Source organism: Scyliorhinus torazame, chromosome 2 (assembly GCF_047496885.1).
Source record: "Scyliorhinus torazame isolate Kashiwa2021f chromosome 2, sScyTor2.1, whole genome shotgun sequence".
Lineage (NCBI taxonomy): Eukaryota > Metazoa > Chordata > Chondrichthyes > Carcharhiniformes > Scyliorhinidae > Scyliorhinus > Scyliorhinus torazame.
The window spans coordinates 398,964,070-398,991,442 of NC_092708.1; the positions used below are offsets into that span (position 1 = coordinate 398,964,070).

Here is a 27,373-nt window from a genome sequence, read left to right on the forward strand (position 1 = left end):
CCATGGTTGGTTCTGATCTGAATAAAGTTGTGGCCTTTCAATAAGATTCACACCAGCAATCTTCTAGAAGGTAGCCTTCTCAAGGTCCAACGGGTAGATTTCCTGGGGTAACCCATGCTCTCATACCCCTCCGCTCGCCATCCTCCTTTGATGTGGGGATGGAGCAGATTAGCACCCCCACAGAAAATTACTGTGGTGTGACAAATAGAACAGAATCCTGGCCGAACCTAGATTTTGTCCCAGACGTTGTCCGTGGTTGTCTCAATCTGGAACATAAGGGTCATAACTTGACTTGTCTTAATTCCAATTGTTGAGAGCTGTCTTGTGTGAAAGAAAATTAAAATATCTGACGTTGTAAAAGTCACTTCTGAATGAAGAATTTGACATGTTTGGAGCTAAAAAGCTTTTTTTTTAAAATAAACAATTGAACAGGTAAAAAAACAAATGTTGTTTGTGACCCTGAGATAAGCATCTGACCACACATCCACTCCATTACACTGGCCTCCTATTTTCACCTCTGTAACTTTGATCAATTCTGCCCCTGCCTCATCCGACAGCTGCTGAAACCCTCATCGAGAATTTATCACCTTGAGACTTGGCTATTGGAATGCTGTATGACCCCTCTGGGATTCCCTCCATCCTGGACGACTGCACCTTTGCTTTGTGGTGTCGTGTTAAGCACACTGAGATAACACGGGCTGCAACTGGATGCAGCTGTAACTGAAATAGAATCCAGACCTCGAAGTTAGTTCAATTTGATTTATTCAGCCTGTCACACAGTTAGCACAATTCTCTGTGAGTTCGACTCTCTAGATCTCTCTGAACCAGACTAGCTCTTAGCCACGTGCTGTATGCGTTACATGATATATACACTGGACTCACTCTGTAGATGTCCCTAGTGGAAAGAGGCTGAGTGTGAGTGCCTCGTGCCTTATATAGTGGGAAACCACCCCCAAGTGTTCTGCCTGCTGATTGGTTATGTCCTGTTCTCTGTGTTCATTAGCTGCCTGTCTGTATATCATTATGTGCATGTCTGCATATCGTGACATGTGGGATTTGCAGTAATCCCAGCAGCAGCTGCCACTCCAGAGTATTAATGGTTGTAAGGCTGTGTGCCTCGCCCACTTTCTCAGTGGCGTGGTGGGAAAGCTGATCACCCGAAACACCCAGCCCCATATTCCATTGCCTGTAATGTGGCTGAGTGGGTGTCACTTTTGCCTCTCTGCCGAGGGATCAGCCACACTCCACAGTCCTGAGCCATGATCAAGAGATCGCATGACACCATTTGTAAAAGATCAAGGGAATCTGTCAGGGAACAAACCATCTCATTGCTGTTTGTGGGATCTTACTCTGCACAAATTGTCATATTTCCTACCCAGTGGTTACACTTCTACAGGGTTTCAATAGCTGCAAAATGCTTCGGGGAACGCTGGTGTAATGAAACGAGTGATAGAAATGCAAGTTTATGTTTCCTGTTAATGGACTGATTGATGCTTATGGTCCAGAGGAAAAATAAAACAAAGACACAGACATCAGAAAAGACATTTCCTTTAATTGTGATTTAAGTGTAGAACAACAGAAAAAAATGTGGAAGGTTTGTCCTTATTGAATTAAAAAAAAATTTAGAGTACCCAATTCTATTTTTCCAATTAAAGAGCAATTTAGCGCGGCCAATCCACCTACCCTGCACATCTTTGGGTTGTGGGGGTGAGACCCACGCAGACACGGGGAGGGTTGTGGGGGGTGAGACTCACGCAGACACGAGGAGGGTTGTGGGGGGTGAGACCCACGCAGACACGGGGAGGGCTGTGGGGAGTGAGACTCACGCAGACACGAGGAGGGTTGTGGGGGGTGAGACCCATGCAGACACGGGGAGGGTTGTGGGGGGTGAGACTCACGCAGACACGAGGAGGGTTGTGGGGGGTGAGACCCACGCAGACATGGGGAGGGTTGTGGGGGGTGAGCAAAGTGAGTGAGGGGCACAGACGTATAGAATGGGATTTTTGTCCTTTGGGGCTGGTCGTTTAGTTAACGTCTATAATTGTCTTTCTGATCCATAGACCCCTCCTGATGGTGTGTACATGTGGCAGTAATACTGGCACTGGGCACCCTTGGACCCACTCAGCTGTTGCCCAGCTCTCCTTGGGCGATTCAGTGCCCGCAGCAGCCATCGGTATCATGTAGGACTTTCTTCTTCAACATGGACATCCGGTAAACAAAGCTGAGGTGACACTGCAGGCGTGGATGTAACGAGAAGAACTTTGTGAGGGGTGTGTTCCTCAGGGACACCGATGACAGGTCGAACCAGGGGAATGGGCTGTGGGGAGATATTTTTTTTAAATTATGATTCCCGCAGAAACCTTTGAAAACACCTACAGGAAATGAACAAGCTGCACAACACTTCCCCTTTGCTTTTCCCCTCTACTGGAAATGCTACCTGGGGTATGGTTCCAACAGATCCTCGTGTGTGTGCCCAGGGAGTGGGTGACTAGCTGACCACTTCACAAGTGAGCTTAATATGTGAGGTTAGTCAATGCCAGCAGCAGCAGCAACTAGGAACAGGAGCCCAGGCTGTGAATTGCTGCTGTTCTCTATCCATGGAGGGCACTCGTTGCTGAACTCTCTGACTGAGCACAGCCAAGTAAACACTGGACAGGGCGTGAACATGTCGGTGAGCTCCTCCTGCTCTGAACCAGCCGAGTAGTCTGGGAGTTGATGCTCCAATCATTGAAATAACTCCTGTTTTTCTTTCTAGTTTCTTTAGCCTTCAACCACTGCTGTGCCCTGGACGATCGGCACAGCATCAACACTCGGGCAACGTTTGAGAAGCAACTTTTTCTTTTACTTATCATTTTGCAGTTTAGTGTTTGTTATTTTATTTGAATTGATGACATTCATGTCATCCCAGTTGGCATTGTCTCGGATTTAATCTTCTCCCAGAGCCGAGGAACAGAGTCATTTGCAAATCCTGAAAAAGCCAATCTCAAAATTGAAATAATCCCCCATTCACCTGTTTCTGTAACCAGCAGGAAAAGTTGACCTGTCTCCAGGACCGAGACGCTGCCCTGGTACAGGAGGTTTCCACCTGGAGTCTACAACCTGCCAGGAATTTACATAATGATTTCAAGGGTTCAGGAAAAGTTAACCAGAGAATGTGTGGAAAAAAATACAACATGTCCCCATAAATTAACAGCTTGGTATCCAGCGACAGGTGAATAGGATCACTACATTCTGCAGGCAATTCCCTCTGTGAAGAGGTTTTGAAACATTTCAACTGCATGAAAAGGCATTTAATACTGTTGAAGACTTTTATATCTCAGCATGAGTACAGCCAGAGACTGTCATGAAACAAATCAGCTCGAAAGGAGGGAGGGAGCTCCAGGGTCCCAGGCTCGATTCCCGGCTTGGGTCACAGTCTGTGCGGAGTCTGCACACCTTCCCGTGACTGCGCACGTTTCCTCCGGGTGCTCCGGTTTCCTCCCACAATCAAAGATGTGCAGGATAGGTGGATTGGCCATTCTAAATTGTCCTTAATGTCCAAAATGGTTAGGTGGTGTTACAGGGTGGAGGTGCAGGCTTAAGTGGGGTGCTCTTTCCAAGGGCCTGTGCAGACTCGATGGGCCGAATTACCTCCTTCTGCACTGTAAATTCTAGGTCTACAAAATTATGAGGGCATAGACAGAGCGCACAGTCAGAGACATTTTCCCAGGGTAGAGGGGTCAATTACTAGGGGGCATAGGTTTAAGGAGCGAGGGGCAGGGTTTAGAGGAGATGTACGAGGAAAGTTTTTTTACACAGAGGGTAGTGGGTGCCTGGAACTCGCTACCGGAGGAGGCAGTGGAAGCAGGGACGATAGTGACGTTTAAGGGGCATCTTGACAAATACATGAATAGGATGGGAATAGAAGGATACGGACCCCGGAAGCAAAGAAGGTTTTAGTTTAGACGGGCAGCATGGTCAGCACGGGCTTGGAGGGCCGAAGGGCCTGTTCGTGTGCTGTATTTTTCTTTGTTCTTTGTTTGTATCAGCTATCAGGGTGCTAATCATTTGAGGTAATTCCCCAGACACAGTTCTATCTCACAGTGACTACTAGGTGTGAGGTGAGAGGTTGGTTAGGGATGGGGAGAAGAATTTAATATGGCTGATAGGTTAAAGCTTTGAGATGAACAAATGTCACTTTATTATTAGTAATTGCGCAACTGAAGATATTGTTATAAAATGCGCTTAATTGGGGAGGGAGGCCATGAGACATTAGGTTTGAATGTTGGTGCGTGAATAGAGAATTGTTGTTCAGCCCCAGCAGAGGGTCGCACTAAATAATTCAAACAAAAATAAACAAAAAATGATTAATTATATAACTAAATATTAAAAATATGACTTGTGTTTCAGGGGATTGTGGAATTGTAAACCTCAGGAGGAGTTTCTGATGCAAAAAGATTGATTACCCATTACCTAACAGATGTCATTAAAATGGTGGAAGGTTTGGTAGAGCTTGGGTTGTGTCGAGGAGATGGGCCCGACTTTAATTCTGTGGAAGTGGCTGAAATTTGAGTGAGTTGAAATCTTGCCTTATGGAGCGTTCAAACGAAGGGCCATCAGTATAAGACAGTTACTGATAAATCCAATCGGAATTCAGGAGAAACCTCTTTATCCGGAGAGATAACCTGAGATTGAGGAACTTGTTACACAGTGTAGCTGAAGTGAGGAGCATGCTGGGACATTGCTGGTAGTGTATGGCTCTGTGTCTGACTATGTCAGGCTGTGGCTTGACCTCTCTGAGGGACAGCTCTCCCAATTTTGGAGCATAAGTCCCCAGATGTTAACAGGAAGAACCATGCAGGGTCAACTGGGCTGGGCTTGCCTTGGCTATGTTCAAATCTGATGTCTCGGTGAATGAAAATCGCTTATTGTCACAAGTAGGCTTCAATGAAGTTACTGTGAAAAGCGCCTAGTCGCCACATTCCGGCGCCTGTTCGGGGAGGCTGTTACGGGAATTGAACCGTGCTGCTGGCCTGCCTTGGTCTGCTTTCAAAGCCAGCGATTTAGCCCTGTGCTAAACCAGCCCTACCATCAGGGCAGGACAATACAGGACAATCCAGCTGGTGCTTTTTCAAAGCAGTTTGATACAATTGAGTTGCTTGCTGGGGCGTTTCAGAAACCAGGGCCGGGATTCTCTGACCCCCCCGCCGGGTCGGAGAATCCCCGGGGGGAGGCGGGAATCCTGCCCTACCACCCCGACGCCGGCTGCCGTATTTTCCGGCGCCATTTTTCGGTTGGCGGCGGGATTCCCACCATGCTGATCGGGGGTCGTTGACAGCGGTCCCCCCCCCCCCGGCGATTCTCCGGGCCCCGATGGGCCGAGCGGCCGTCCAGTTTTGGCCAGTCTCGCCAGCGTGAATTACTCACCTCACGCATGGCGGGGCCTGGCAGGTAAGTGTGTGGGGGCGGTCCTGGGTGGGGCATGGGGGGATCCAACCCCGGGGGGGGGGGGGGGCCCCCACGGTGGCCTGGCCCGCGATCGGGGCCTACCGATCCTGCGGGCGGGCTGTTTCCCTGGGGGCCTTCTTTCCTCCGCGCCGGGCCCCTGTAGGGCTCTGCCATATCGCCCGGGGGCCGGCGCGGAGAAGAGAACCCCCACGCATGCAAGGAAATACGCTGGCCGGTCTGCGCATGCACGGAAATACGCTGGCCGGTCTGCGCATGTGCGGAAATACGCTGGCCGGTCTGCGCATGTGCGGAAATACGCTGGCCGGTCTGCGCATGTGCGGAAATACGCTGGCCGGTCTGCGCATGTGTGGAAATACGCTGGCCGGTCTGCGCATGTGCGGAAATACGCTGGCCGGTCTGCGCATGTGCGGAAATACGCTGGCCGGTCCGCGCATGTGCGGAAATACGCTGGCCGGTCTGCGCATGTGCGGAAATACGCTGGCCGGTCTGCGCATGTGCGGAAATACGCTGGCCGGTCTGCGCATGTGCGGAAATACGCTGGCCGGTCCGCGCATGCGCGGAAATACGCTGGCCGGTCCGCGCATGTGCGGAAATACGCTGGCCGGTCTGCGCATGCGCGGAAATACGCTGGCCGGTCTGCGCATGTGCGGAAATACGCTGGCCGGTCTGCGCATGCGCAGAAATACGCTGGCCGGTCTGCGCATGCACAAACTTGCGCCGGCCCTTGGGCGCCGGCTGGAGTGGCGCCAACCACTCCGGCTTCAAACTAGCCCCCGAAAATCTGGAGAATTCCTCAGTTTAGGGGGCTGTTGGCCCCGGAGTGGTTGCCGCCGGTTTTCCCGCCGGCGTGGGGACATAGCCCCATTATCGGAGAATCCCACCCCAGTTATTGCTGTCATTCTGGAGTCACGGGTAGGCTAGACTGGGTAAAGGCAATAGGTTTCCTCCTGTAAAGGACATTTGTAAACTAATTGGGTTTTCATGACAGTTTAATAGCTTAATGGTCACTTTTACTGACACTAGCTTATTATTCAATTAACTAAATTCAAATTCACAGACTGTCATAGTGGAATCTGAACTCACACCTCCAGCTTATTAATCCAGGCCTCTGGAATACTAGTCCAGTAACATAATCATTATGCTGCTGTATCTGCAATCACATTATGAAGAATCATAGAATTTACAGTGCAGAAGGAGGCCATTCGGCCCATCGAGTCTGCACCGGCCCTTGGAAAAGAGCACCCTACTTAAGCCCACACCATCCGAGTAACCCCATCTAACCTTTTTTGGACACTATGGGCAATTTATCACGGCCAATCCACCTAACCTTTTTGAACTGTGGGAGGAAACCGGAGCGCCCGGAGGAAACCCACGCAGACACTGGGAGAACGTGCAGACTCTGCACAGACAGTGACCCAGTGGGGAATCGAACCTGGGAGCCTGGAGCTGTGAAGCAACAGTGCTAACCACTGTGCTACCGTGCCGCCCTGCATATTTACATTCCATCTTGCCACTGCTCAATTCATGAGATACAACATACCTGCTTAGTGACAGCGATTGTATGCAGGATGCATTGACAAAGCTTTCACTGGAAAACAAAACTGGGCTGTCTATTGCTTCCACACCATCTGAAGGACCGAATAATAGGTCATTGAGCCTGCCCACCGAGAGACCATGGGGCACTTTCAGTAAGTAGCTGAAATTCAGGACAGAATACATAACTTCTTCAAACCACTTCAGGCCCACACATGACAAACCTGCGAAAATCAGAGGTAAATTCAGAACCAACACAACTGAGATTAGAAATATCAAACAGGGCGAGGTTACATCCAGTTTACTCAGATATTCACAAGGCATTTGATAACGTTACATAATGAGGTTTTTAAAGGAAATAACCATCGTAAAGTTTTCTCTACCTGTCAATCTTCTTTTTCCCCTCACCAGCATTAAGTAACTCAAGGTGTATCTCAAACATGTCCAATCCAGGCATCAGCCTAGACAGTGTTAACCATCTGTTTTACAATGCATGGTGCTCGAGCCAAATCCACTGGGTCTGCAGCAGCATCAGTGGATAACAACAAAAAGCAATAACCCTGACTGCACCGGCCCGACATCCTCCTTAACCCAAGGTTGCTGGGATCAATTTTATGCTCCACCACTGCCCTGTCTGAGGTCAGCACAGACCAGGTATGAATGTTGGTTCTTCCCTGTCTGCCTGGGTGGAGCACTATGCTGAGTATTCAATCTGTAATTGGTGAACTCCGAAAGAAGACAAAATTGTATGTGGTTAAAGACAATTATGGAATTGGGTAGCAAGGGATGACTGGTTTGTTTAAACAGGAATGTCAACTGGAATGAACGGGGGTAATTGTGATTGGGAATAGTAACATTTGCTTCTTCAAGGGGCGATGCTGTCATCTCCAACAAACCATATTCCAACAATGGCTCTGCAAGTGTCAGTGTAACCTCCTTGAAAATCGCTTATTGTCACAAGTAGGCTTCAATGAAGTTACTGTGAAAAGCCCCTAGTTGTCACATTTCGGCACCTGTTCGGGGAGGCTGGTACGGGAATTGAACCGTGCTGCTGGCCTGCCTTGGTCTGCTTTCAAAGCCAGCGACTTAGCCCTGTGCTAAACCACACTGGACAAATGTAGTCACGGGGCGCGATTCTCTGCTCCCACGCCGTTTCAGAGAATCGCCTGGGTCGCCAGATTTTCCCGCGACGTCGGTCTGACGCCCTCCCGCGATTCACAGAAGCGGCCAGATCAACACAATCATGTTTTGCGCGGCGCGGTCCAGTGACTCGCCGGAGACAGCCAAAATGGCGATTCACCGGTACCCCCGCGATTCTCAGTGCCGGATGGGCCTAGCGGCCTTCCCAAAATGGTGGGTTCCCCCCGGCGCCATCCTGGTCGCTGCCGGCGGGAACAGCGCGGGAACGCTGGGGGGACGGCCTGCGGGGGGGGGGATCCTGCACCGGGGGGGGGGCCTCAAATGGGCTCTGGCCCGTGATCGGTGCCCACCGATCGTCGGGCCGGCCTCTCTGAAGGAGGACCTCCTTCCGCAGCCCCGCAAGATCCATCCGACATCTTGCGGGGCGGCCTCGGGGAGGATGGCAACCACGCATGCGCGGGTGACGCCAGTTATGCGGCACCGGCGCGTCATGTATGCGGCGCCGCCTTTACGCGGCATCAAGGCCTGGCGCGCGTAAATGACCCGGCGCCGTTCCTAGCCCATATTCGGGCCCTGAATCGGTCGGGATAGGGGCCATTTCGCGCCGTCGTGAACCTCGACGGCATTCACGACGGCGCGAACACTCTGTCTCCATTTCAGAGAATCGCGCCCATAGCATTTCATCAAATAAATTCTCCATCTAACTATGAGAATATCTAATAATTGTGAAAACCGTTCTCAGTCTGCAATGTACAACGCCTCTACTAATGTTGGGTAATAAATCTTACATAAACTTTTAAAAAATAAATGTAAAGTATCCAATTCATTTTTTTTCCAATTAAGGGGCAATTTAGCGCGGCCAATCCACCTAACCTGCACATTTTTGAGTTGTGGGGGTGAAACCCACGCAGACACGACGATAATGTGCAAACTCCACACGGACAGTGACCCAGGGCCAGGCTCGAACCTGGGACCTCAGCGCCGTGATGTAGCAGTGCTAACAACCGTGCCGCCCACAAACCTTACATAACCTTAGCCACATCGACAGCATGGCTGTCCATGTGCTAACCCACACCAAATCCTGTTCATCCATCATCCTCATACTCGCTGACCTGTACTTGGTTCTGAGTCCAGCAACGCTTCAATTTTAACATTCTCAACCTGGTTGCCTCTGCCCGTTTTTAGCCAGTCTGGCACTGCATGTGGTAATGCCTGAATGGTAAACTGACAGAGTGCCTGGTGTGATGATGCCACTCTGCCCGTGTCACAACACGCTGCTGGTCTGCCGGATCTTGGGCTGGATTCTCTGCCCCGCCACATTTCTGCCTCGACCGGCCTGCGGGATTCTCCGTTACGCTGGCCGGTCAATGGGGTTTCCCGTTGTGGGGCAGCCCCACGCCGTCGGGAAACCCCCGGGCTCCGGCAAAACGGGGAATCCCGCCGGCGGAGAATCCTGCCCCTCTGGTTTTCTTGGTCCCCGGTAGTAGCCGGTTAATTCTGTAACCGCACCTCCCCTCTCCACCGCACCCCCAACCCAATCCTACAAAGCACTGAAATCTCCACGCTCCTCCGATTCTAGCCTCTTGACCATCCCTGACTTTAATCACGCCATCCTTCAGTGGCCATGCCTTCAGTCGCTTGGGTCCTAAGCTCTTGAATCCCCTCCCTAAGGTTCTCTGATTCGCTCTTCTGCATTAAGACCTACCAAACATTTGACCATCTGTCTCCACACCTGTCTTTCTCTGGCTCAATATCAGTTATTGTCAGAAAATGCTCCTGAGAAGAGTTTTGAGATGGTTTTGCTACCTTAAAAATGTGAAATAATTGCAAATAGTTGTTAGTGTATTTAAGATTTGTGTGTGTGCTGTTGTTGAGGCAATACTGTGTGACACTTTGATTTCTTCCATAACTAATTCCATCTTTGATTGTCTGGTCTGCAGTTTCCTAACAGCAAGGTTCATGAGGTATGTGATATTTAGGGGAACACTGAACACACTGGTTTCGGGGCATTTCACCACCTCAGTGTTTGTACGAGGAAATCCAGTATGGCTTCCCCATCACTTACCAGCCTCTTTGAATGGCGATGTCACTTCAATAACCTCCTGAACCTCTAAGGCTTTAAGAGGGCTTTTGCCAGTCTCCCACAGCTTAGACCAGGGATTTTGTTCGTAGAAGGAATAATGCGGCCTCACTATACTGCCGTGCGCCAGAAAGTTCTTGAGCCTGAGAAAAAAAGAAAGCGATACCGATCTCCATGTTTCAGTAAGCAGCAAATCCAACATAAATGAGAGATTTTTGGACAAGTTTAAAGTCAAGGGTTTTGACTGGGTAAATAAGGAAAATGTTTCCATTGACAGGGCACGATTTAACTAAATAGGACCAAAGTCCCAAAGCGAGCGTGTTTATCCTGGTGTTTGCTGGTGCTCGCAGTGCGGGTCACGCGTGGTCCCAGCGGTCAGGAGCCTGGCGTGCCGGCTGTGGGGAGAGAGAGGGCATGTGGACAGTGTTCTGCGCTGCCACACTCGGCCCAGATCCGCGACGCTGGCCGGGGGACGTCCGTCAGGGCTGGGGGGGGAGTGGTGGAGGGGGGGGGGCAGGAGGTGGGCTGTGAGGTTAGGGTGGGGGGGGGGGGGTACGCGTCCAGCGCGACCGGTGCGTGTGTGGGGGTGTAGGCCTATGCGCGGCTGCAGCTTGTCAGCACGGGACCCAGTGATTCTCCAACCGTTTTCTGCGCGTTCTGCGGGTGTTCCACACGGCGCGGAGCGAGCCCCTAAGCGGTAGCGAGATCCGTGAGGGTGTTGCGCCGATTTTCCCATCTTGGAACACCACGGATCTTCAGCTGGAGTCTGCACTTAGCCTCAGGAACGGGGAATCCAGCCCTAGGGCTCTTAAAAGTTCATTATAGACACAAATAGCACCAAGAAAAAGCTGTCACCCCGTTCACCTCATCTATACTTTCCTTTCAATATAGTGTGTATCAACATCTATTTTTAAAAACATTTTAATTTTAAAATAAATTTAGAGTTCCCAATCGATTTTTTCCAATTAAGGAGCAATTTAGTCTGGCCAATCCACCTACCCTGCACATCATTTGGGTTGTGGGGGTGAAACCCACGCAAACACGGGGAGAATGTGCAAACTCCACACGGACAGTGACCCAGAGCCAGGATTCGAACCCGGGACCTTGGCGCCGTGAGGCTGCAATGCTAACCCACTGCGCCACCGTGCTGCCCCATCTATGACTCTATAAACAAATTTATGCATTCCGTGGAACTACACTTTCAGGAGTTCCTTTTTCCAATTAAGGGGCAATTTAGCGCGGCCAATCCACCTACTCTGCACATCTTTGGGTTGTGGGGGCGAAACCCACGTAGACACGGGGAGAATGTGCAAACTCCACACGGACAGTGACCCAGAGCCGGGATCGAACCTGGGACCTCGGCGCCGTGAGGCAGCAGTGCTAACCACCGTGCTGCCCTCACTTTCAGGATTCTGGAGAATCTTCACACTTCTCTCCCTTAAACATCAGATGAACTCAATTTAAAATGCTTGAAATAGCAACTCATGTCCAGATCCTTATCAATTCCGATTTCAAAAGCAGGCTTGGTGGTTTTCTGAAAGATTAGTCTTTTAATCTGGGCTCTAATTCTCAATACTACTGGCTTCATTCGGAGAGGGAAACCGTCAACACCTGTTTAAAAAAACCTAAACGTTCCATTGTGACTCTGGTGAAGCACTCACTGAGTTAATGGTTGTGATCTAACAGAAACGTTTCAAAGTGTCATTTGTGGTAGGCAGTTCCAGGGTAGCAGTGCCAAGGTGCCCACATTCCAGGGGGAGGATCAGGGGGCAATCCTGCATTGTCCCTGATCATCCAGGGGCCTCCAATGTCCCCTGGTCCCGTTGCGCCTGGCCCACGTTTGTGTGAACCATACTGAATGGCACCCGGCTGGGGCCTAGGCTTGTGGATCCCGGGTAAGTTTAAAACCGCCTTAAGTGGGTGCGGCTTGGTCACGCGCATTATGAGCAGGATCCTGATCCCGACGCCTCACGAGACCTACCCAGATCTACCCAGATCTCGCGAAGCATACTGGCTGCCAGGTAGCTGGGGGAGGCCTCTCTTGGCATCTACCAGCCACGCCGCAGTCCCGGCCGAGTGCAACGCTGGCTGGTAGATCGCGCCCATTATGTCCAAATAGAGGTCACGTTAAAAAACAAAAGCTGGGCAACACGGTGGCGCAGTGGTTAGCATGTTGACGCACGGTGCCGAGGACCTGGGTTCGATCCCGGCTCTGGGTCACTGTCCGTGTGGACTTTGCACATTCTCCCCGTGTCTGCATGGGTTTCGCCCCCACAACTCAAAGATGTGCAGGCCAGGGGGATTGGCCACGCTAAATTGCCCCTTAATTGGAAAAAATGAATTCGGCACGCTAAATTTATAAACAAAAGCTGCGTGGAGATTTTTCTAAATCAACTTTCTGCAGAAAGGGTTAACTTCTCTGCAGAACCTAAAGAGGCTGAGGATGGGCGGCGAAAACCTCTTTTCTGCTTTCTTCAATTTTGCTCAAAGTTCATCGCTTTTGTCTGTCCATTTTTTCCCTAAACCAAATTTAATTTCCAATTTTTGCGACTTAATCAAAGTTGAAAGAAATACTTTGTGAAATGTGTTGACAATCTTAACAATTTTTTAAACTCTAAAGTTTTGGAAAGTTCTAATTGGGTTCCTGTCACACTGCAGGCTTATCGTTATGTTTTAGGACCTAACTGGCCTTCGCAATTCTAAATATTGAAGCTGATGAACAACACCCTGCTTCAACACTGTATTATTCACAGTATAAAGGTGAGCCACCTACAGTGCAGACTTTGTTTGCACTGAGTGCTGAATTTGAGTGCTATAGTGAGAGTTTGGTGACTGAGGGAGTTCGGTGAGGAGTGAGTAAGGTGCTCCTTTCATTTCATTTCCTCAAAGAGCGAGAAGGGAGCCAGGAGTTTACAGAGAGTGCAGCTGACTGGGAGCAGAGTCGGAGGGCGGAGGTCCAGTTGATCCACAGGGTGGCTACATTCTGTAAGGTAAGAGTTGTTTGTTTTGGGTTTTTTTAATTTGGGTTTTTTTAAATTTTTAATTAAAAAAATTTTTTTTTTTGTGTTTCTTTTGTTTTTTGCGTTTTTTTGGGGGGGGGCGCAGCAAGCTATCATTCTTTTATTTCCCAGAATCACCAATTTTCGAGGGTTCACTTGAGAGAGTAGCAGCAGTATATATATATATTTTTAAGGGCCTAACGGGTGTTTAATCTTTCTTTTTTTTCCCCCCTTTAAATCTCTTTGTGAATTCAGATCAGAGGGGATGGAGGCTGGGGAAGCTGCATGCTCCTCCTGTAGGATTTGGGAGGTGAGGGATACCACTGGTGTTCCCGCTGACTATACCTGCGGGAAGTGCACCCAACTCCAGCTCCTCAGAGACCGTGGGAGGGAACTGGAGCTGGAGCTGGATGAACTTCAGATCATCCGGGAGGCAGAGGGGGTAATAGAGAAAAGTTACAGGGAGGCAGCGCACCCAAGGTACAGGACAAGAGTAGCTGGGTTACAGTCAGGGGAAAGGAAACGAACGGGCAGACAGTGCAGGGATCCCTCGTGGCCGTTCCCCTTCAAAACAAGTATACCGTTTTGGATGCTGTTGGGGGGGATGACCTACCGGGGGAAGGTCCTAGCGGCCAGGTCTCTGGCACTGAGTCTGGCTCTGTGGCTCAGAAGGGAAGGGGAGAGAATAGAAAAGCAATCGTAGTAGGAGATTCAATGGTTAGGGGAATAGACAGGAGATCCTGTGGTCGCAGGCGAGACTTCCTAAAGGTATGTTGCCTCCCGGGTGTCAGGGCCAGGGATGTCTCGGATCGAGTCTACAAGATTCTTAAGGGGGAGGGGGAGCAACCAGAAGTTGTGGTGCACATAGGCACCAATGGCATAGCTAAGAAAAGAGATGAGGATCTAAAAAGTTATTTGAGGGAGTTAGGTTGGAAAATAAAGAGCAGGACAAGCAGAGTAGAAATCTCAGGATTGCTACCGGTGCCACGTGCAAGTGAGGCAAGGAACAGAGAGCGAGTGCAGCTGAACACGTGGCTACAGGGCTGGTGCAGGAGGGAAGGCTTCAGATATGTGGATCATTGGGATATCTTCTGGGGAAGGTGGGACCTGTACATGAAGGACGGATTGCACCTAAACTGGAGGGGCACCAATATCCTGGGTGGGAGGTTTGCTGGAGCTCTTCGGGAGGGTTGAAACTAGTTTGGCAGGGGGATGGGAACCAGAGCTATGGATCAGAGGATAGGGTAGCTGTTGAAAAGGCAGAAATAGTATGCAGCAAGTCTGTGAGGAAGGATAGACAGTTGTTAGGGCAAAGTTGCACTCAGTGGAATGGGTTAAAGTGTGTCTGTTTCAATGCAAGGAGTGTCAGGGATAAGGGAGATGGATCAGTACTTGGAACTACAATGATGTGGCCATTATGGAGACATGGATTTCACAGGGGCAGGAATGGCTGTTAGATGTTCCGGAAGAATAGGGAAGGAGGTAAAAGAGGAGGGGGAGTGGCACTGTTAATTAGGGAGTGCACCACAGCTGCAGAAAAGGAGGTAGTTGAGGAGGGTTTGTCTACTGGGTCAGTATGGGTGGAAGTTAGAAACAAGAAAGGAGCAGTCACTTTATTGAGAGTTTTCTATGGAGACCCCCCAATAACAGCAGAGAGATAGAGGAGCAGATTGGGCAGCAGATCTTGGAAAAGTGCAGAAGTAACAGAGTTGTTGTCATGGGTGACTTCAACATCCCTAATATTGACTGGAACCTCTTTAGTGCAAATGGTTTGGATGGAGCAGATTTTGTCAGGTGTGTACAGGTAGGATTCCTGACTCAATATGTAGATAGGCCGACTAGGGGGGAGGCCATGTTGGACTTGGTGCTCGGCAACGAACCAGGCCAGGTGTCAGATGTCTCGGTGGGAGAGCATTTCGGTGACAGTGACCACAACTCCTTGACCTTTACCATAGTCATGGAGAGGGATAGGAACACACAGTATGGGGAGGTATTTAATTGGGGGAGGGGAAATTATACTGCTATTAGACAGGAGCTGAGGAGCATAAAGTGGGAACAATTGTTCTTGGGGAAATGCACAACAGTAATGTGGGGGTTGTTTGAGGAGCACTTGCTGCGAGTGCTGAATAGTTTTGTCCCACTGAGACGAGGAAGGAATGGTAAGGTGAAGGAGCCTTGGATGACAAGAGAAGTGGAGCTTCTAGTCAAGAGGAAGAAGGAAGCTTATGTAATGTTGAGGAAGCGAGGATCTGACTCAACTCTAGAGGGTTACAAGGTAGCCAGGAAGGAACTCAAAAATGGACTGAGGAGAGCTAGAAGGGGACATGAAAAAGCCCTGGCGGGAAGGATTAGGGAAAACCACAAGGCGTTCTACACTTATGTGAGAAATAAGAGGATGATCAGAGTGAGAGTAGGGCCGATCAGGGATAGTGGAGGGAACTTGTGCCGAGAGTCTGAGGAGATGGGGGAGGCCCTAAATGAATACTTTGCTTCAGTATTCACTAGAGAGAGGGACCGTGTGGCCCATGAGAACAGTGTGAACCAGGTTAATAGACTCAAACAGGTTGATATTAAGAAGGAGGATGTGCTGGAAATTTTGAAAAGCATCAGGATAGATAAGTCCCCTGGGCCTGACAGAATATACCCAAGGTTACTACGGGAAGTGAGGGAGGAGATTGCTGCGCCGTTGGCGATGATCTTTGCGTCCTCACTCTCCACTGGAGTAGTAGCGGATGATTGGAGGGAGACGAATGTTGTTCCCCAGTTCAAGAAAGGGAATAGGGAAATCCCTGGGAATTACAGACCCATCAGTCTTACGTCTGTGCTGAGCAAAATATTGGAAAGGATTCTGAGAGATAGGACTTATGATTATTTAGAAAAACATAGTTTGATTAAAGATAGTCAGCATGGCTTTGTGAGGGGCAGTCATGCCTCACAAGCCTCATTGAATTCTTTGAGTGGAGGCAGAGGTGGTCACATGTAGAAGCTTCAGGGATGTAGTTACTCCGAAGAATAAAGATAGATGGGTGACGGTGAGAAGGGCTGGGAGGAAGCAGTCAGTACAGGGATCCCCTGTGGTCGTTCCCCTTAGTAACACGTATACCGCTTTGGATACTGTTGGGGGGGGGGGGGGCGACTTACCAGGGATAAGCCATGGGGTACAGGTCTCTGGCAAGAGTCTGTCCCTGTTGCTCAGAGGGGCAGGGAGGAGAGGAGCAGAGCGTTAGTCATTGGAGACTCCATAGTTAGGGGGATAGATAGGAGATTCTGTGGGAACGAGAGAGACTCGCGGTTGGTGTGTTGCCTCCCAGGTGCCAGGGTGCGTGATGTCTCGGATCGTGTTTTCGGGATCCTTAAGGGGGAGGGGTAGCAGCCCCAAGTCGTGGTCTACATAAGTACCAACGACATAGGTAGGAAAAGGGATAGGGATGTAAGGCAGGAATTCTGGGAGCTAGGGTGGAAACTTAGATCTAGGACAAACAGAGTTATTATCTCTGGGTTGTTACCCGTGCCACGTGCTAGCGAGACGAGGAATAGGGAGAGAGGAGTTGAGCGCGTGGTTACAGGGATGGTGCAGGAGGGAGGGTTTCATATTTTTGGATAATTGGGGCTCATTCTGGGGTCAGTGGGACCTCTACAAATGGGATGGTCTACACCTGGGCCAGAGGGGTACCAATATCCTGGGGGGGAAATTTGCTAATGCTCTTCGGGAGGGTTTAAACTAGTTCAGCAGGGACTTGGGAACCTGAATTGTAGCTCCAGTATACAGGAGGTTGAGAGTAGTGAGGTCATGAGTAAGGTTTCAAAGTTGCAGGAGTGTACCGGCTGGCAGGAAGGTGGTTTAAAGTGTGTCTTCTTCAATGCCAGGAGCATCTGGAATAAGGTGGGTGAACTTGCGGCATGGGTTGGTATATGGGACTTCGATGTTGTGGCCATTTCGGAGACATGGATAGAGCAGGGGCAGGAATGGTTGTTGCAGGTGCCGGGGTTTAGATATTTCAGTAAGCTCAGGGAAGGTGGTAAAAGAGGGGGAGGGGTGGCATTGTTAGTCAAGGACAGTATTACGGTGGGAGAAAGGACGTTTGATGAGGACTCGTCTACTGAGGTAGTATGGGCTGAGGTTAGAAACAGGAAAGGATTGGTCATCCTGTTAGGGGTTTTCTATAGGTCTCCGAAAAGTTCCAGAGATGTAGAGGAAAGGATTGCAAAGATGCTTCTGGATAGGAGCGAAAGCAACAGGGTAGTTGTTATGGGGGACTTTAACTTTCCAAATATTGACTGGAAACGCTATAGTTAGAGTACTTTAGATGGGTCCGTTTTTGTCCAATGTGTGCAGAAGGGTTTCCTGACACAGTATGTAGATAGGCCAACGAGAGGCGAGGCCATATTGGATTTGGTACTGGGTAATGAACCAGGACAGGTGTTAGATTTGGAGGTAGGTGAGCACTTTGGTGATAGTGAGCACAATTCGATTACGTTTACTTTAGTGATGGAAAGGGATAGGTATATACCACAGGGCAAGAGTTATATCTGGGGGAAAGGCAATTATGATGCGATGAGGCAAGACCTAGGATGCATCGGATGGAGAGGAAAACTGCAGGGGATGGGCACAATGGAAATGTGGAGCTTGTTCAAGGAACAGCTGCTGCGTGTCCTTGGTAAGTATGTACCTGTCAGGCAGGGAGGAAGTGGGCGAGCAAGGGAACCATGGTTTACTAAAGCAGTCAAAACACTTGTCAAGAGGAAGAAGGAGGCTTATGTAAAGATGAGACATGAAGATTCAGTTAGGGCGCTCGAGAGTTACAAGTTAGCTGGGAAGGACCTAAAGAGAGAGCTAAGAAGAGCCAGGAGGGGAGAAGAGAAGTCTTTGGCAGGTAGGATCAAGGATAACCCTAAAGCTTTCTATAGATATGTCAGGAATAAAAGAATCTCCTCCTCGTGTGCCAGGCTCAGCCTGATACAAGTTAAGGTGGTCCACAGAGCGCACTTGACGGGGGCGAGGTTGAGTAGGTTCTTTGGGGTAGAGGACAGATGTGGAAGGTGCTCAGGGAGCCCGGCGAACCATGTCCATATGTTTTGGTCATGCCCGGCACTGGAGGGGTTCTGGAGAGGAGTGGCGGGAGCAATATCTCAGGTGGTGAAAGTCCGGGTCAAGCCAAGCTGGGGGCTAGCAATATTTGGAGTAGTGGACGAACCGGGAGTGCAGGAGGCGAAAGAGGCCGGCATTCTGGCCTTTGCATCCCAAGTAGCCCGGCGAAGGATCTTGCTAATGTGGAAGGAGGCGAAGCCCCCCAGCCTGGAGACCTGGATAAATGATATGGCTGGGTTCATAAAGTTGGAGAGGATTAAGTTCGCCTTGAGAGGGTCTGCGCAGGGGTTCTACAGGCGGTGGCAACCGTTCCTAGACTATCTCGCGGAGCGTTAGAGGAAGGTCGGTCAGCAGCAGCAGCAACCTTGGGGGGGGGGGAAAGGGGGGACTGCCTGGGAGGGTGGATGAGCAAGAGATAACATGAAGGGTTGGGGAAACTGGCATGTACGGGTGAGGGCCAGTGTACAAAGCTGTGTAAATATATCATTTTGCCATGTATATATCTTGCTCTGCGCGATTTCTCTTTTTTTTTTGTTACGGGGGCGGGGGGGGGGGGGGGGGGGGTTATTGTTTGTAAGGGAGAAAAATTGTGTTAAAAAACTTTAATAAATATATATTTTTTAAAAAAGGAATAAAAGAATGACTAGGGTAAGAGTAGGGCCAGTCAAGGACAGTAGCGGGAAGTTGTGCGTGGAGTCCAAGGAGATAGGAGAGGTGCTAAATGAATATTTTTCGTCAGTATTCACACAGGAAAAAGACAATGTTGTCGAGGAGAATACTGAGATTCAGGCTACTAGACTAGAAGGGCTTGAGGTTCATAAGGAGGAGGTGTTAGCAATTCTGGAAAGTGTGAAAATAGATAAGTCCCCTGGGCCAGATGGGATTTATCCTAGGATTCTCTGGGAAGCTAGGGAGAAGATTGCTGAGCCTTTGGCTTTGATCTTTAAGTCATCTTTGTCTACAGGAATAGTGCCAGAAGACTGGAGGATAGCAAATGTTGTCCCCTTGTTCAAGAAGGGAAGTAGAGACAACCCCAGTAACTATAGACCAGTGAGCCTTACTTCTGTTGTGGGCAAAATCTTGGAAAGTTTTATAAGAGATAGGATGTATAATCATCTGGAAAGGAATAATTTGATTAGAGATAGTCAACACGGTTTTGTGAAGGGTAGGTCGTGCCTCATAAACCTTATTGAGTTCTTTGAGAAGGTGACCAAACAGGTGGATGAGGGTAAAGCAGTTGATGTGGTGTATATGGATTTCAGTAAAGCATTTGATAAGGTTCCCCACGGTAGGCTACTGCAGGAAATACGGAGGCATGGGATTCAGGGTGATTTAGCAGTTTGGATCAGAAATTGGCTAGCTGGAAGAAGACAAAGGGTGGTGGTTGATGGGAAATGTTCAGAGGAGGAGGGCGTAGAAGGATGGGTGAGTAAATTTGCCGATGACACTAAAGTTGGTGGAGTTGTGGACAGTGCGGAAGGATGTTCCAACTTACAGAGGGACATAGATAAGCTGCAGCGCTGGGCTGAGAAGTGGCAAATGGAGTTTAATGCAGAAAAGTGTGAGGTGATTCATTTTGGAAGGAATAACAGGAAGACAGAGTACTGGGCTAATGGTAAGATTCGTGGCAGTGTGGATGAGCAGAGAGATCTCGGTGTCCATGTGCATAGATCCCTGAAAGTTGCCACCCAGGTTGAGAGGGTTGTTAAGAAGGCGTATGGTGTGTTAGCTTTTATTGGTAGAGGGATTGAGTTTCGGAGCCATGAGGTCATGTTGCAGCTGTAAAAAACTGTGGTGTGGCCGCATTTGGAGTATTGCGTGCAATTCTGGTCGCCGCATTCTAGGAAGGATGTGGAAGCATTGGAAAGGGTGCAGAGGAGATTTACCAGAATGTTGCCTGGTATGGATGGAAGATCTTATGAGGAAAGGCTGAGGGACTTGAGGCTGTTTTCATTAGAGAGAAGAAGGTTAAGAGGTGACTTAATTGAGGCATACAAGATGATCAGAGGATTGGATAGGGTGGACAGCGAGAGCCTTTTTCCTCGGATGGTGATGTCTAGCACGAGGGGACATAGCTTTAAATTGAGGGGAGATAGATGTAGGACAGATGTCAGAGGTAGGTTCTTTACTCAGAGAGTAGTAAGGGCGTGGAATGCCCTGCCTGCAACAGTAGTGGACTCGTCAACACTAAGGGCATTCAAATGGTCATCGGATAGACATATGGACAATAAGGGAATAGTGTAGATGGGCTTTAGAGTGGTTTCACAGGTCGGCGCAACATCGAGGGCCGAAGGGCCTGTACTGCGCTGTAATGTTCTATGTTCTATATCGGAAACCCTCCGTCAGCAGCTCCTTCGGGTCAAGCAACTCACCCTGGCGACTGCCATCGAGACCTGGGGCCTGCATGAGAACGCCACCAGCCGGTACTCACACATCCAGGCGGCCGAAACGGCGCGGCATGGGCCCCACGAGGCGGAGCGGCTCCAGACGATCGAGTACCTCCCGGGCCGCGGCCTGGAGGAGGCCGGCCATTTTGCGCGCTTTCCGAGTCCTCCCGCGCTTGTACGCGCCAAAAGAGGGGATGCTGACGCAGAGGAACGCGATGCGCAGGCGCGCACTACGCAAGACCGCATCGCGCATGCCCGATGTCGCAACAAACGTACTGACGTCACGACGTGCGGCAACTGTGGCTCCACCCATTTAAAGCGGCGATGTCCTGCCAAAGCGCGACAATGCCTACGCTGTGGCAGGTTGGCCACTACGCTGCCTGCTATCGAGCAGCTCAGCCTGCCAACTAGTACCTGTTTAACCAGCCTCGCAGAAACGTTCGGGTAATTCAACCCACGTTCACCGAGTCCGATCCCGACATCACACAGACCAGTGACACTGAGGACAGGGAGCCCTTCCACGTTGCTGTCATCAACAAGAACAAGCTGTCCCCGAGTCGAAAGCACCAGCCGCTGTCAGTGCACAGGATTGATCTGGACGACGAGTGGTGTGCCACCCTGACGGTCAACCGATCCCAGATCTGGGGCGAAATTCTCCCCCAACGGCGCGATGTCCGCCGACTGGCGCCAAAAACGGCGCCAATCAGACGGGCATCGCGCCAGCCCAAAGGTGCGGAATGCTCCGCATCTTTGGCGGCCTAGCCCCAACATTGAGGAAGGAATTTCCGCCCCGCCAGCTGGCGGTTTCTCGCGCATGCGCAGTGGGGAGAGTCTCTTCCGCCTCCGCCATGGTGGAGGCCGTGGCGGAGGCGGAAGGGAAAGAGTGCCCCCACGGCACAGGCCCGCCCGCGGATCGGTGGGCCCCGATCGCGGGCCAGGCCACCGCGGGGGCTCCCCCCGGGGCCAGATCACCACGTGCCCCCTCCAGGACCCCGGAGCCCGCCCACGCCGCCTGGTCCCGCCGGTAAATACCCGGCGGGACAGGCAATTTCTGGGCGGGACTTCGGCCCATCCGGGCCGGAGAATTGAGTGGGGGGTCCCGCCAACAGGCGCGGCCCGATTCCCGCCCCCACCCAATCTCCGGTACCGAGACTTCGGCGGGGGCGGGATTCACGGCGGCCAACGGCCATTCTCCGACCCGGCGGGGGGTCGGAGAATGACGCCCCAGATTCCGCCTGGACACTGGTGCCTCCGCCAATCTCCTCGCATGGTCAGCATTCCAGACCCTGAAGGTTAAACCACCTATTCTGCCCTCCAACTGTCAACTCGTTGACTATAATGGCAACGTCATCCCCGCCACGGGGTCGTGCCAGCTCGAAGGGACACACAAATCACGTAAAGCCATACTACCATTCAAAATCGTGGGCTCCTCAAAGGACTCTCTGCTCGGCGCACAGGCGTGCAAAATCCTCCACCTCGTTCGGCGCGTACACTCTCTCCAGAAGGCACGTCCGATTTCCCAGATGCAGACTTTAGGGCGCAGCTCAACTCAATCCTCACGCACAACCAGGATGTTTTCGAGGGCATGGGCACACTGCCCTACACGTACAAAATCCGGCTTAAACAGGATGCCACCCCGGTAGTTCATGCACCTCGCGGGGTCCCAGCACCCCTCAAGGACCGCCTCAAGCAGCAGCTGCAGGACCTTCAGGACTAAGGAGTGCTTTCCCGGGTAATGGAGCCGACTCCATGGGTCAGCTCCATGGTGTGCATCGAAAAGCTTTCCGGCGAGCTCCGGATCTGTATAGACCCGAAAGACTTAAATCGCAACATAATGAGGGAACACTACCCCATACCCAAGCGTGAGGAGATCACGTGCGAGATGGCTCGGGCAAAAATACTCACCAAGCTTGATGCCTCAAAGGGCTTCTGACAGATTCAATTGGATCAGTCCAGCAGGAAGCTGTGCACTTTCAACACTCCCTTTGGTAGATACTGCTACAATAGGATGCCATTCGGAATCATATCGGCCTCTGAAGTGTTCCATCGCATCATGGAACAGATGATGGGGGGCATCGAAGGGGTGCGCGTCTATGTTGACGATGTTATCATCTGGTCCACCACACCACGGGAGCACATCAGTCGTCTCCAGCGTGTCTTTAAACGGATACGGGACCAGGGCCTGCGTCTTAACCGAGCCAAATGCTCTTTTGGACAAACCGAGCTGAAGTTCCTGGGGGACCACATCTCCCGGTTGGGGGTGCGGCCGGATGCGGACAAGGTGGCAGCCATCACGGACATGCAGAAGCCCACAGACAAGAAGGCGGTGCTACGCTTTCTCAGAATGGTCAACTTCCTGGGGAAGTTCATCCCCAACCTTGCTTCCCACACTACAGCTCTCCGGCACCTTGTCAGGAAGACAACTGAATTTCAGTGGCTTCCCGCCCACCAGCGTGAATGGGAGGAGCTCAAGGTCAAGCTGACCACCGCCCCGGTACTGCTGTTCTTCGATCCTGCACGGGAGACAAAGATCTCGACTGACGCCAGCCAGTCCGGCATTGGGGCGGTCCCCCTGCAATGGGGTGACGCCTCATCATGGGCCCCAGTCGCCTATGCGGCACGGGTCATGACCCCCACAGAGCAGCGCTATGCGCAGATTGAAAAGGAGTGCCTAGGCCTGTTGACTGGTGTTGACAAGTTCCACGACTATGTGTATGGCCTTCCCCAGTTCACCGTGGAGACTGACCATCGCCCGCTGGTTGGCATCATCCAAAAGGACCTCAACGATATGACCCCTCGCCTCCAGCGCATTCTGCTCAAACTCCGGAGGTACGACTTTCAACTTGTCTACACCCCGGGTAAGGACCTCATCATAGCAGACGCTCTGTCCAGGGCAGTCAACATGCCGTCCGACCCTGAGGGGTTCGTTTGCCAAGTCGACGCGCATGTAGCCTTCACTTCTGCCAATCTGCCGGCCACTAATGCACGCCTGGCCCACATTCGACGTGAGACTGCGGCCGACCCCCTTCTGCAACGTGTGATGTGCCACATGACGGACGGGTGGCTCAAGGGACAATGCCCACAGTTTTAGAATGTTCGGGACAACTTGGCAGTCGTTGATGGTGTCCTCTTGAAGCTGGACCACATCGTGATCCCACACAGCATCACCGGCTTGTCTTAGAACAGCTGCACGAAGGCCATCTCGGCGTTGAGAAGTCCCGGTGGACTGGCCGGGAATAAGTGAGGACATTGCTAACACTGTGCTCAATTGCCCCACCTGTCAGCGGTTTCAGCCGGCACAACCCCGTGAGATCCTTCAGCCCCATGAGTTGGTCACGTCCCCCTGGTCGAAGGTGGGCGTGGACCTGTTCCATGCGCTCGGCAGGGACTACATCATCATCGACTAGTTTTCCAGCTATCCAGAGGTCATACGCCTGCACGACACCATGTCATCGGCTGTTATCCGGGCCTGCAAAGAGACCTTTGCTCGCCACGGCATTCCGCTCACCGTGATGTCAGACAATGGCCCCTGCTTTGCGAGTCAGGAATGGTCTTCCTTCACCAGCTCATACAACTTCACACACCTAATGTCTAGTCCTCTGCATCCTCAGTCGAATGGCAAAGCAGAAAAGGGCGTCCATATCGTTAAAAGGCTCCTCTGCAAGGCTGCTGATGCAGGATCTGACTTCTGCCTCGCCTTGCTGGCCTATCGCTCGGTCCCACTGTCCATGGGCCTATTGCTGGCCCAGCTGCTTATGGGTCGCACCCTCAGGACCACTGTGCCGTCCATTCACGTCCCAGACCTCGACCATGCTCCGGTACTTTGGCGGATGCAGCAACAGCGTGAGCAACACAAGGCGGCTCATGATGCTCGGGCGACTGATCTTCCTGCCCTGGTGCCTGGAGATAATGTCTGCATACACCTTCCGGAGGGTGGCTGGTCGGCAACCGCGGAGGTTCTCCGACAGATAGCTCCCCGCCCGTTCTCGGTTCGTCTGCCTGATGGCTCTATTCGCCACCGCAATCGGCGTGCCCTTCGTCTGGTTCCGCGCTCGCTACGTGATCCTGCACCGGTGCCACGTCCTCCTCTTGTCCCTGCAATGGACTTTGTTGAGCTTCCGGGCGCCCTGCATCCTCCTCACTCGACCGTGGCCCGACCCGTTCCTCAGGTGGTGGATCCTGAACCACCCTTGAGGCGGTCAACCCGAATTCATCGCCCACCTGAGAGACTTAATTTATGAACCTTTTCATATTGGACTCGCTGACTTGTTCTGACATACTGTTTCAGACTTTTTGCCAGACTGTTTAAGATTTTGTTATTGTTTGTTAATAACATTGGTTTCGTTCTTGGTGTAACATAGTTAGTTTCTGCACCTGGCACCTTCCTGTGTATATAGTATAGCCACATGTACATATTGTTGTAAATATTGCACACACATGATTAGACGCACTCCCTACATTTCTTTATTTATTATCATGTAGGCACATATTTTTTGCGAAAAGGGGGGATGTCATGATATTTAGATCAGCATATCATGGTGCAATCACACACACACTGATGGACATGCAGTAGGACCAACCAACACACACACAACATCGCAGCCAATCACCAGTGAGAGCACACGCACTATAAAAACAGGGGACACTGCAGTTCCCGCTCATTCCAGCAGCAGCCAGCTCAGAGCACCGAGCTCAGAGCCTGCCACTCAGACATTCACCATGTGCTGAGTGCCTCACCCAGATAGTGATAGGACAGGGTCCGCAGATTAGCTGGTAATACACGTACCCAAGTTAGCAGTGTGCTGTTACAGTTGAGTAGTTAATAAAATTGAGTTACACTACAGTCGTGTTGGATCGTTTGTATATCAGAGCACCCAACACGACAACATGGACAGCAGTAAATTGAAGGGGTGTAGGTTAGGTTGATCTTAGATTAGGATAAATGGTCGGCACATCGTGGGCTGAAGGGCCTGTACCGTGCTGTACTGTTCTATGTTCTAACACTGATGACTCAAATGTGCGATACTCCTTCAACTGGATAAATGAAGTAAGGGTTATGGAGTCATGACTAACCTTACACACTGGCATTCCCTTATGACACAGGAGAAGTGGAGGAGAGTGCTTTCAACTGTGGCCAGATAGCCAACGGCCTGAGAAGCTGGGCCGGATACAGAACTGGACTATCTAAATTAAACAGTGGGCTGGCCTGTTGAGAATTGGGACAGGCCAAATGAACACAGACACTGGTCAGAGGCAAACAAGGGCAAGTCTGGATTGTCCTGGCAGCTGGGACTGGAGGTGCTCGACCTTGACCAAGATCATAGATCATAGAATTTACAGTGCTGAAGGAGGCCATTCGGCCCATTGAGTCTGCATCAGCCCTAGGAAAGAACACCCTATCCCCACTTAACCTTTTTTGGGACATTAAGGGCAATTTATCATGGCCAATCCACCTAACCTGCACACCTTTGGACTGTGGGAAGAAACCGGAGCACCCGGAGGAAACCCACGCATATACGGGGAGAACGTGCAGACTCCGCACAGACAGTGACCCAAGCCGGGAATCGAACCTGGGACCCTGGAGCTGTGAAGCAACACTGCTACCCACTGTGCTACCGTGCTGTCCAAATAAAGACATGATTTTGTGTATCGGGCAGACTCGCAGGCACCTGTTACCAGTTTATTCATGATTCAAGCACGTAGGGAACGACCCCAGAGAAACGAACATCCTCCTCTGATGCAGCTCTGTCAGCTTTAACACAGCTCTCACAGGAGAAGATTATAACACTGCCCTCAGCTCTAAATCACAGTTACAGACTGATTATACGGTGAGTCAGGACACAGAGCATTGTTTAAAATTCCAATCTTGAGTTATTAAACCTTCACCCAAAAGCTTGTCTGTAATCTCATGGCAAGGAACCGTCTGTTTTCCAACAACCTTGCTGGCAGCTTCTGCTAATATTCGGACCTTGGGGTATAACTATTTGATTAGCCTGTGATTTTACTCTAATGCAGGGGTGTCAGATCTATTCCCTCTTTTACTAAATCTATGAATTCACTCTTACAGCAACAGATTCTGTCTGTGTTATGAGACACCTGTCCTGTGTGAGTGACGGACTGACCTGGCCGCGGGCACTGCAGTTACCAGGCTGTACACAACGCAGGCCTTGGGGATGGAGCCCCGGATCTGGGAAGAAACAGCAAATAATTGGGATGGTAGACAGCAGAGAAACATCACGTCCACTGAAGCGGCTAGACGTCTGTTGTCATAAAAACACTGGATTCCCAAGTCAGTCAGGTCACCTGAAACAGAAAGCAGTTGGCGTGGCATCAAAGAAAGCTCTTCAGTTCACCGGATCTTACTGACCTAGAATTCTACCCCTACAATCGCTCCATTCAGCTGCTTCTTATATCAATCGGTGTCCTGGACCCTCCCAATGTTAAGCAAACCTGTGTGGGGAGGCCCAAACCAGAGGCATGCAGGGCTGCAATTCTAAACTCACTAGGCCTTTCCCAACGGGCACAGGTTCCCCAAGATGGGGAACATGGCAGGTTGTGACCCGTTGCTCGGGTAAAGCGATATTTGGGGGGAGGGGATGTAGAGAAGGCAGTCACCATTTGAATGCCTGCTGCAAATGCATTTTACCCTGACAATGATATTTCCCTTCAGGTTCCTGAAGGTAGTCTGGACAAGGTA

At 50.9% G+C, this 27,373-nt stretch overlaps 1 protein-coding gene and 1 long non-coding RNA gene across 2 annotated transcripts in view; one reads left to right on the plus strand and one right to left on the minus strand.

The window, feature by feature from the left end:
- Positions 1 to 1,532: 1,532 nt before the first annotated feature.
- The window catches only part of noxred1 (NADP-dependent oxidoreductase domain containing 1), an 80,409-nt gene continuing 54,568 nt past the window's right edge, over positions 1,533 to 27,373 (minus strand). The window contains exons 3-6 of the mRNA XM_072494364.1: positions 26,799 to 26,979; positions 10,187 to 10,344; positions 6,989 to 7,205; positions 1,533 to 2,317 (exon numbers count right to left, since the gene is read on the minus strand). Coding sequence (XP_072350465.1) covers positions 2,152 to 2,317; positions 6,989 to 7,205; positions 10,187 to 10,344; positions 26,799 to 26,979 — 722 coding nt within the window. The 3' untranslated portion in view covers positions 1,533 to 2,151. The remainder of the gene's footprint in view (positions 2,318 to 6,988; positions 7,206 to 10,186; positions 10,345 to 26,798; positions 26,980 to 27,373) is intronic.
- On the plus strand, positions 13,040 to 26,951 carry LOC140406255 (uncharacterized). Its single transcript, XR_011939115.1, has 2 exons — positions 13,040 to 13,191; positions 26,744 to 26,951. It is a non-coding gene; the product is annotated as an uncharacterized lncRNA (long non-coding RNA).